This window comes from Musa acuminata, chromosome BXJ3-5 (genome assembly GCF_036884655.1).
Source record: "Musa acuminata AAA Group cultivar baxijiao chromosome BXJ3-5, Cavendish_Baxijiao_AAA, whole genome shotgun sequence".
NCBI lineage: Eukaryota > Viridiplantae > Streptophyta > Magnoliopsida > Zingiberales > Musaceae > Musa > Musa acuminata.
This window is the reverse complement of record NC_088353.1, coordinates 12,462,650-12,473,294: the sequence shown is the minus strand read 5'-3', so window position 1 is coordinate 12,473,294 and position 10,645 is coordinate 12,462,650. Positions and strand designations below refer to the sequence as shown.

The following is a 10,645-nucleotide window of genomic DNA, read 5'->3' as shown; positions in this document are numbered from 1 at the left end:
TCTATTCTGTTGTGTTAAGGTTTGCTGCTGATCAGGGACAAACAAACCCAGTTTGAGCCATTCTCCAAGTTAGCTTAACCCCATTTTTAGTCGTATAATCAAGTTCAAATGAACTCTGATTCAATCCCAATCTAGCTGAACTAAGTCCAAGCACAAACCCAAGCTCAATGATCAGATTTGGTCTTTGCAAAGAATCAACTCAGCCCAACCCGAGTTTGACTCAAATTGGAATTTGAGTTGGACTCCGATTGAGAGTCCAACCCTAGCTAGGAGTTCTCTCTTCCAAGACTATAAAACAAAGGTGTGCGGCAGCCTTAGAGGGACATCAAGGAGCAACCTAGAGAGCCCAACCGACCCCAGAAACATCAGAGTGGCCTATGAAAACATCAATAACAAAAAGATCAGCTTCCAGCTAGCTCGAAGGAAGGAGAGATCAGAATTCTAACCTCCAATCTTCCCGACTTCTTCCTCTTCAAAATGTTGCAGTAGCTTCTTCTTCCTCGACTACAATAGTAGGTGGTAGTAGCAACTCTAATAGCAGCCGACCATGGAAGAGGAGAAAAAGCTGAAGGTAGCAGCAATCTGCAACCTCAAATATGTCAAACTCTATCACTTATGAAGTCCTTTCGATATTTCCATATTTAGGTTCTTCTTTTCAAGAGCAATGATTTTTCTTTTGGAATATATCTTCCTATAAAGATCTTTTTAAATCCTCCACTAGACATAAATCTACTTATCAAGAGAAAATATCGTTAACGTTCTTATTAGCCCGATGTAACACTGATCCATATACACCGAGTCGTCAGAGAGGTGGAAAGCATCTCCTCCCAAGATGAAAATACTGTGCTCTTAAGGTGGAAATACCATGCTTTGGGAGTGTTATATGCACAAAGACCAAAGTTGAGAGAGGCTTCTCAAGCTAGTCTCCCCGACGCTCAAGTTAGTCTCGATGTCAACTTCTTTGGGTTTATGTTCTTGATTTCAGTGTCTCCTACCTAGAGTTAACGATGTATTTTTATACTTGAAATTGAAAAGATATAATATACTCATGAAGATTTTGTAGGAGAGGTGATTTGTATCCATCTCAAGCTATCCCTTAGAGCTTTATCTATACGAGCAAGTGGATGACAAGTAGTCTAAGCATTTTTCTCCTAGGAACCTTATGTGGCATTTGCGTGACAGGCAATGGTTGACCGATCCCTATCATTACTCAATGAAGGGATCGAAATCATTATGTCCTTCCCTTAAATGGATTAGGTAGTATTAAAGCATCATTTCCTATATATAAACGGTTATTTACATGACAATGATACAAAAATTATGGAGAAAAACTAAAAGAATTGGGTTTCAACCCCATTCACCAATGAAAGGAGATGATGTCGTGATGGCAGTAAGTAGCCTAACGGCATCAACGAACCTTGCCACCCAAGTTATAGTACCCTTGTAAAAGATGGAGAATATGTTGGGTTAGATCCGATCTCAAGCTAACCTAACAACAAAGGATGATGGAGACAAGTGTATTGTACCCAAGGAGAATGAGCCATCTTCATCAAACATACAAATCAGTTCACCAAAGGTGCATTGTGACGCTGATGATGATGTTGCAGAACTAGTGGAAAAGGTAAGATTTAAACCTTTTCGTGTTGAGGCCTAGATTGACATCCCCTCCAATGACGGATCTATCGTATAGAGATGTTAGATGTGTGATTCGATCAACTCAATACATAGTTTATCTTATACGGATATAGTAGTAAAGACAAAGTCACACTTATATAATTAAAGTTGATTGGTCATGCTCTAAAATAGTAGAATGCTTATATATAATATATTCTATGATGATGAAGAGGTGATATAGGGCAACTCAAAGATCCATGGAAAAGATAACACAACTTACACACAACTTACACTAAGGATAAGACTAGTTAGTTTTAGTGTAAGGCTACACCATCATGTTTGGAAGACAGGTGGTGGCACTTAAAATTTTTCTTAACCACTCAATAATGATGATAATTACATATATTTTAATTGACTTTTGTTTTGATATATATATATATACATATATGTGATTAATTAAAAATTAAGTGTAAAAAGAATTACAAGTGACTGATGATAGGTAAGTAGGTAATCACAAACGAAAATCATAATGAAAAGAAGGAATGATATTGATTCAATCTTCCTGACCTACATCCACTCTCTATTCCTTTGTTCTTGAGGTTATTAGCTTTCACTAATGATCTTTCTTGCAATGGATGAAGATCAATTAATCTTATTATAATTTTTTCTTTTTCTAAGTTTAAGAGAGAACCTTCATATTAACTCTCTTATAAGAGATCTCTCACATCTTACCACTTAGGATGACAACTAAACTCAAGAGAGAGAAAGAGATTCAAACAATACTGAAAGAGAGATATATAATATTTTATGAACTTAGAAATAGATGTTTCATCAATCAAACTCAAGCGGTGTATTTATAGCCCATAAAATATTTAAAAAATAGAGCTAAAAGCTAAAATTCATAACATTTTGGGATAGGGTGATACTACCATCGTAATATTTAAAATGGGGTCATAAATCTGGACTCTAATGGTCCTAATATCACTATAGGTGGTACCACTACTATCCAAGGTGGTACCACTGTCCAAAGGCTCATAAAGTATAAACAACTCTTATCAATTGACCTAGGTAGCATTGTTGCTTGGGCCTAGCGTCATTATCACCCCGAAGCAATTTATGCCATATGTTTAGCTTTCCAACGAGCCCAATTATAGCCCAAACTCAAGCTCAAAAGTTGCTAGACACTTGGGCTCTAATTTAGCCAAATATCAACTTAAATTAGCCCAAAAATCATCATGACCAAGCCTTAACTCATCAATCACTCATTCGTTACATCTTCAAAGTTTTTGGCATATTGTCCACTCTTTCAGTCCGATATTTCAAAATTTCGTTTGAAGCTTCGATACATCATCTTATCCTCTAGTATTATTCAATTCTTCGACATATCAATTTCATCATGACATTCAATCTTTTAATGAGATATCTAATTCTTTCAATATGATATCTAAGCCTCTAGCACGGAGTTTATTCTCTAACACATGGACCAATTCTTCAACTCAATGTCCAATTTTTTACATAATGTTCTACTATCAAGTTCAACATTTGGACCTTCAATTGTCCGAGTTTATGATTAAAATATTTTATTTATCATTTAGGTCAATAATATAATAATTTATCAAATTTATCAATTGATTTTATCATCAAGATTCGAGATTTAATCATCTTTTCCTTCTTGATGATGATAATTAATTGATGATAAGATTTTAACAAGACTCTCATATCTATATTTCACTTTAATAAAAGTTATGATAAACTTAAACTCAAAATAAAAAGAGTATATATCCTTTTAAATGCTTCTGTTGAATTCAAGTCGATGAAATTTGATCTTGTCGATTTTAAGATTTAATCATTTCAAGCCTAAATATCAAGATACAATCAAGTTTTAAATTTTAATTTATAATCATAAATAATATTCAACCATTATCAATGTATAAGATCAATCAAAATATAAATACAAGTTAACCATTTGCATAAAATAAATCAAACATGAATTGTATAACCACCAAAAATTATATTTTGACTTGCTCTTAGAATTAGACGTACGTACCGAATGAAATTTCATCTTCACATATGCTAAATGCTGTAGAACAGATGAACATGTCGAACAAATATTTAATCTGTCAATCAGGTCAAGATAATAAATTGACAATATTAATGCTGACATATGCTGTAGACACTCACGTGGACTGTCTTTATATACAGTCAGCTTTGTCTTGCTCTCGAGGATGATGTGCTTCCGTGATGAATGTACAAGTATTAGACAGCAATTGCTATTTTCATTCTTGACATCCCACATTTACTGGCAAAAACAGATAAATAAAAAAATAAAAAGAAAGAGAGAAGCTTACAATGTCACTTATCACGATCATGAAATATGACACATCGAAATTAGTCTCTTTATGGCATATAAATATATAGTGATCCTCACGAACAATCATCCTTGCCTTGACCACCTTACCAAGAGATACTATTCACATTTGACCATCGTAAATACATTGAGTCTCCGTGTATGATGTCTAATTTATCCGTATGAAACAATCAACACCAACTCTACAAGCATAGTGTTTAAGAGGCACCATACAACAAGTGACTTTCGCCACTATCCTTCTTCTAGAATATAGTGTTGAAACTTCAATCCTTGATTTTTAATGTAAACATGCCACACCTCAGCTTGCAAACTTAGAGGCTCATATTTATATATTTCTCAAAACATGCCACACCTCTGGATGGTGTACTAACAACCTCCTTGGAAGGCAATGATGGTCGAGGGGACCTCATGAACTTTGAAGCAAAGCAGGCTCAGTGATATATGGCTGAGACGTCACATGATTGAGGGCAACAACCACATCGGCGATGATGGGCCGAACGTGGGGCTGTTCTTGAAGACACATTGAGGCAATGACAACCAACTGGTGAAAGCCCCGTGGTGAGTAGCGGCCTTGAAGAAATGGATCGGCCAACTGGTGGAACTTCCTCCTATCATTGAGAAATGGCCTTGCCTGAAATACAGAAACAAAACGTAAATGATAGAAAACAAAAAACAGAAGTTGGAAAATTATCAAGCCTACCTACTCAATACTGACTGCATTTATTCAGTTCGTCAAATGATGCATGCATTCCCAAAAATGCACGACTTACATGTGTTATGCAAGTTATACAAGAGTTTGCCTTTGTAGGATGGATGTTCATCTCCAAATGTTATTTTTTTTTATCTCTGTATGTATTTATAGCAGCAACATATGAAATAAATTTTGGCTACAACTATATGAAAAATAAAAAAAAAGCTTGATGTGCAAGAAATGAAAGAATAGCAACATGAATGTGTTTATATGCAGTGTCTGAGCTAGAGATATCAATGATAGCTAAAAATATATGGAATAATAAAGACTGTTTCCATGTGGAGAGTACATTTAAGAGCATTAAGTTTCATTCACTTGCTTCTAGATTTGGCAAATTAGATAAAAGAAAAACCTATTAGAATTTTCTTCTGATGTAGAATGTTAAAAATTATTATGTATTCAGTGTCACAGTCCAAATTGCTGTAAACTACAAGGTAAAATATAACAGAAATTTACAGATATGTTGAATTTGTATAAAGTATTTCTAAAAGAACTGAACAATTTTACTAGCCACTACTAACTGACAACAAAATCAAGACAACCAATGTAATATGCATCTTTTTGCAGAAAAGTAAGATCAAGCAAATCTTTGTTTAAATTAGATTTATTTGATAGTACAACAGTACAAGAAGAGTTCGCCTGTAGGAAGAATTGAATGTGAGACATCCTGCTGTTGAAAAAAATGGAGATGATTTGTTGAGGAGCTATTTTGTGTTATAAAAGGGAAAATGTGTTCGTGCATGGCCAAGAAGACAAAGGCTTGCAGTCATGTTGCAATAAGATAGCTACATTTTATGTATCACCTAGTAGCCTGAGCCACTTGACAAAAGTGAGCTGGCTAGTCTTAGCATGGCACAAAAATACATGTATGGTGAGGCATGGCAGGCAGATTCATATATGCCTTTGACAATAAGTATCAGGATAAATATGGGCCAGACATGGTCCAAGTATGAATGCACTTTAATTAATGGGCAGAAACATCAAGGCATGACATGGCATGGCGTAGACTAGATCAATAAAAATTGTACTGACCGAGATTGCTTACCCAAATTATTAGATTTTGTTCACCACCACATTTTGAAGAATCAAAGACCCTTCGCCCAGTGATCAGCTCCAAAAGAAGCACACCAAAACTATATACATCAGATTTCAGTGTCAGCTTACCAGTCATCGCATAGTCAGGCGCACAATAACCATAAGTTCCCATCACCCTTGTTGAAACATGTGTGTTGTCACCAACAGGCCCAAGTTTTGCAAGTCCAAAATCAGAAAGTTTTGGATCGAAGTCATTGCTTAACAATACATTTGCAGCCTTCATGTCTCGGTAAATAACAGGAGGATTTGCAACATCATGTAGATATGTGAGCCCTCTGGCTACACCAAGAGCGATCTTCATTCGTGTGTTCCATTCGAGCGGTGGTTTGACAGGAGATGGATCTGAGATTTAACAAATAAATATAAATCACATGGAAGGGCTTCAAAAATAAAAAATGTGGTTTATCTAAAAGGCAACCAAAATATGACATGCAGTTGAGAAATTTAAGGACATATACAAAGGAGCTGCACACCCATGCATTAGCACCATTAATGCAATTAATAGAAAATTATACATTTCGTGACTGTCATTGAAGAAGGAAAGCATCTGTTTCTGCACAAAAGATTAGTTCATTAAAGCATCAAATCCTTTTTCTTTTCTGGAGTTGTTGATTGCAAATCATAAATTATTGTTCAGCAGGATACTCACCACATTCCTTAGTACCCTTGATAATGTATGTCTCTTACTTTAGAAGCAAATGTTATAGTTAACTAATATAATTTCCGATAATATGTTTGAAGTCTTCAGTCATAAAATGATTTTCGAACAAGCTATTCATAGTCAGCCATCCTTGAAATTGACACATATTTTTGTTACGTTCTCAAATCCAGATCACTTAGCATACAAGTTTAGCTCGGAGCTGAAGTGCTGAACATTAATTAGTTTCATACTGGATTCTAAATGATTATTATGAGAGAACGTAAGCCCATATTATAGTGGAGCTTCGCTGTTTGGAATCCCCTTGCATGTATACGAATGAGCATATGCATTTCAAGTGAACATTGAAAAACCACTTTATGTGCCAGGAAGTTCTTCTGAACACAACTTGAAGAAATATGTTAATCTTAGACAGTAACGATTCCACTTTTGAAACAAGAAACTGAAATGGAGTTAAGAACATGTTTACTCTGGTTTTCAAGTTTTTATTTACTTGTAACAAATAATAAACAGGAAAAAAGAAGTAATACCAGAGAGGCCAAAGTTTCAATTCATAACTCATCGAACTAGACATACAAGTGAAAGACTCTCCGAACATGAATCAACCAGAAGTGCATTTTAGAATAAACCAAGTGTCTGTGATATAAGGAACCAGTAATGGTATGTTTTGGTCATTTCGATGAGTTTGCCAATAGCTAAAACCAGTCCAGATAAGCATAACTGCTATGAGACAAAATTTTGGACAAACAACAACAGCTATTTGGAATAGATAATATACATCATAGCAGTTGATACAAGTCATGCTAGTATCTGGTCACTTGTATAAGAGTTTGTCTATTAGCTAAAAAGCTAATCAAATGTAGCATAACTTCTTAAATAAGCTAGTCGAAATTGCATAAACCAAAGGTATTGTGCAATTGTGTTGATACAGTAAGATAATACTTGAAAACACCATGTAGCTGTGACAACAGAGAATTGTACTTCCACACTAATACCCTGTAAATGAGACAAAAGAATGTTAAAAGTAACCATAGTCCAATCAAATCCTTTTCCTTGAAAGCTGGTGCTTTAGGTTATACATTTTTTAATCATTGTCCTTCAACAAAAAGTTGTCTGGGCTTTTCCAGTGTCTAATGAATTCAATTCAATTCAATTGTTCTCCAATCGCTGGGTCTTTGGCAAAGTTATCCACGCAAACAAGGTCATCACATGAGAAGATGGAAATGCAATTAAACAAATCTGCACCAATTTTTTATGTCAACTGCAGCTAACAGTACACTAATGAAAATCCAAGGGCTTGGGACATAGATCAAGGTCATAACATACGAACAAGCGAATTCAATTAAACAAATTGCTCTGTACTTACTAGAATTAGAAGTATCCTCTACTACAAGTCCACACACCAATATAAAAACTGCATCAGATCCTAGAACAAAATATCTCAGCAATGGACAGGGCAGAAGAAACCAGTCAAAGGAGAAGCAGAGCAAAGAGATGACATTGGATCTGGAATGTTTGCGAGAAAGAAAAAGAGAGCTTACTAAACAAGTGATCTTCCAAGCTTCCCTTTGGCATGTATTCATAAACCAAGAGTCTCTCATCTCCATCAGCGCAGTATCCAAACAAACTCACAAGATTCGGATGCCGTAGCATGATCAGCATGAGAACCTCGACCAGGAATTCGTTGTTCCCCTGAAGCCCATCCCGGTTTAGCTGCTTAATAGCCACCACCTGCTCGTCAACATCCAAACCCGATTAAAAAGCACAATCGTGATGCAAAAATGACCAGAATCACAATTAAAAAAGGAAAAGGACGAAAAGAATGGGGACTTGCCTGGCCGGAGTCTAGCCGCCCTTTGTATACTCTTCCGAAGCCCCCTTCACCGATCAAGTTGGCTTCTTTAAAATTCTGAGTGGCGATAGCGAGATCTCGGAAAGCAAAGCTCCGCGCGCAGTTACCCGGATCCGCAGCAAGTGATGAAATCTTGTTCCCGCTCTCTAATCACACATAAAAAACCAAAAATTTCGGTGAAAATCCCAAAGAACAAGATTATGTGAAAGAACACGAAAAAGAAGTTCGAATGTAGACGCCAGAGACACCCACTGGAAGAATCGCTAAGCAATCCGGAGTTGGTCTGGACGCCTGCGCTGTCCTTTTTCCTGCAGCTCGTCTCCCTACAGCAAGGGCAAAAACAAGCAAAGCAGCTCATCTACGCCAAAGATCTCCACCCCGAACTCCCGATCAACACAAATATGCTCCCAGAAAAGGAACCTCAATCGCACCCACCTTCATTGCCCTATCGCCGAAGGGAAAGAGGAACCACCGCGATTTCCTCTCTCCCCTCCTCGCCTCAACTCCTCCCTCTCTCTCTCTCTCTCTCTCTCTCTCTCGCAGTAGCAAACAAAATATGACTTTTTTAAACCGAAATCTAGAGACAGGATTCGTCCTATAACCCCAATTAAAAAATGGGGACGGTCTCAGCTCGTTCCGTCCTACATCCGACGAAGTCCATCGAGGCAGAAAAAGGGGAGTCCACAAAAAATAGCAAGAACACACAGACAAAAGAAAAGGGAGGCGGAACGAGAATCCCGAGGGGAGGGAGGGGAGAAAACGGTGGAGTCGCTAACAGCTGCTAACCAGGACAACAACAGTTTATTTCGTTATCCATGGGAGCTGGCTCTTTCCTCTTCCTGGTTTGTCCTCTTTCTCTATTGTTCCGGCGCCGCAGATGAAGCGAAGAAAGAGAGGCAACGAGAGGTCGAAAGCAGACATGGAAGAAGCACTTTCTTCGCCTTTACCTCTCCTCGTTCTTTCATGGGTTCGTGCATCTTTATCCTCCGCTTTCTCCGTCGGAGGCCCTCCTTTCTCGCGCGGGCTCTGCTACCGGCACGGGGCTGAACGGACCCGGAAAACAATCGGGGATGACCCTACCACTCGATAGTGGGGTCGGCACAAGAATCCCGGCCCCTTCCTCGCTCGAAAAGCAATCTCGACGATCATACGAGTGACACAGAATCACGTCCCAAGTGATTTCTCATCGTGCGTGGCTCTCGTCTCACTGTGAGATCCGTGCATCACATCGCATCCGTCCGACTATGGATGCAAGCGCTTGATTATAGTCTTTAAGATACGCAAATTGATCTGATCCCCCGTCGCTGCGCCATCGCACCCCCTCGCAACCGGGGATTCACAGAATCGGAGCTGCAGGGTAATGTCGACCGGCGGGGTCCGCTATGAGGTCTGTGGTAGACACGAAATTGAGTAGGGATTTGGGGGACACTCCGTCTGCGGTCCACCGGGCTCTCACGATCGGTGGCGGTCAACTACGTAAACGTGGGTGTGTTTGGAACCCAATGACGTTAGATTGCGCGTGAAACGAGTCAATGTGGTGATGTGATGTGTGAAACCGTCCCTTGTCTCTCCCTCTTTCTTTTGTTTTTTCGGTGCAACTCGTGTAGCGGATGACACAGCAAACACGAACACGAAAGGTATGCATTTTGGTTGAAACAACGTAACAAAACCGCAAGTATAAAGTCGTAAGAATGAACTAACTATATTGTCTTACTTATGGTAAGTATTAATTACAAGATGCATTCCTTGTGCTTGATTATACAGAAATACTATCTCCAGCTCACCGTTATATGAGGTATGTATCAGTTTCAAGAGTGTGTACCGGAGGAGTTCATAGGATGTGTTGGGAGAATTAGAAAGGGTGATGTGTTGGGACATGAACGGTCGGTTTGAGTGTGTCGTGTGAATGACGAACCGGAGGTTGGGACGGCGAGGGTTTCGGTGGTTGGGTACGACGGGTCAGGGAAGGGGACAAAGATAACACTCGTCTTTTGTCGGTCACTCGACATGTGTGCCGCGGGAAATTGAGCGGTGGGCTCCAGAAATGAAAGAAGCTTTCCACGGATGCAACATTAATTGGGGAACGATACAAGGATTAAGAGATACAATGATGTCACTACAGATTAGGATTATCGGGTGCAATAATTAAGGACGCTTAAACGAATCAAAGCGTGTTGGGAAGGATGCTCTCCAATCCCTACCCATGGGTTTCTCGTTGTTTTCCGACTCATCCATGGTCCTACCTACCATGATGATTTTAGAAATATCTGATCATACCTAGAAATACATAAGCTGAGTAAATCACAG

The 10,645-nt window shown here is 38.4% G+C and overlaps 1 protein-coding gene across 1 annotated transcript; it reads right to left on the bottom strand.

Moving 5' to 3' along the window:
• Positions 1–3,989: 3,989 nt before the first annotated feature.
• On the bottom strand, positions 3,990–9,279 carry LOC135639084 (probable serine/threonine-protein kinase PBL21). Its single transcript, XM_065152841.1, has 5 exons — positions 8,591–9,279; positions 8,321–8,484; positions 8,028–8,217; positions 5,779–6,170; positions 3,990–4,613 (listed from the first exon to the last, which is right to left on the bottom strand). The coding sequence occupies exons 1-5, from the start codon at positions 8,694–8,696 to the stop codon at positions 4,389–4,391; spliced, it is 1,077 nt and encodes a 358-aa protein (XP_065008913.1). The 5' UTR covers positions 8,697–9,279; the 3' UTR covers positions 3,990–4,388.
• Positions 9,280–10,645: the final 1,366 nt, after the last annotated feature.

Excerpts from the sequence above, each read along its gene's own strand:
- LOC135639084 (XM_065152841.1), bottom strand. The coding sequence starts at position 8,696 with ATGAGCTGCTTTGCTTGTTTTTGCCCTTGCTGTAGGGAGACGAGCTGC. Across the intron at positions 8,485-8,590 it reads ATTGCTTAGCGATTCTTCCA|AGAGCGGGAACAAGATTTCA; the intron begins GTGGGTGTCTCT and ends ATGTGTGATTAG. Across the intron at positions 4,614-5,778 it reads AACAAAATCTAATAATTTGG|GCAAGGCCATTTCTCAATGA; the intron begins GTAAGCAATCTC and ends TCTGTATTTCAG.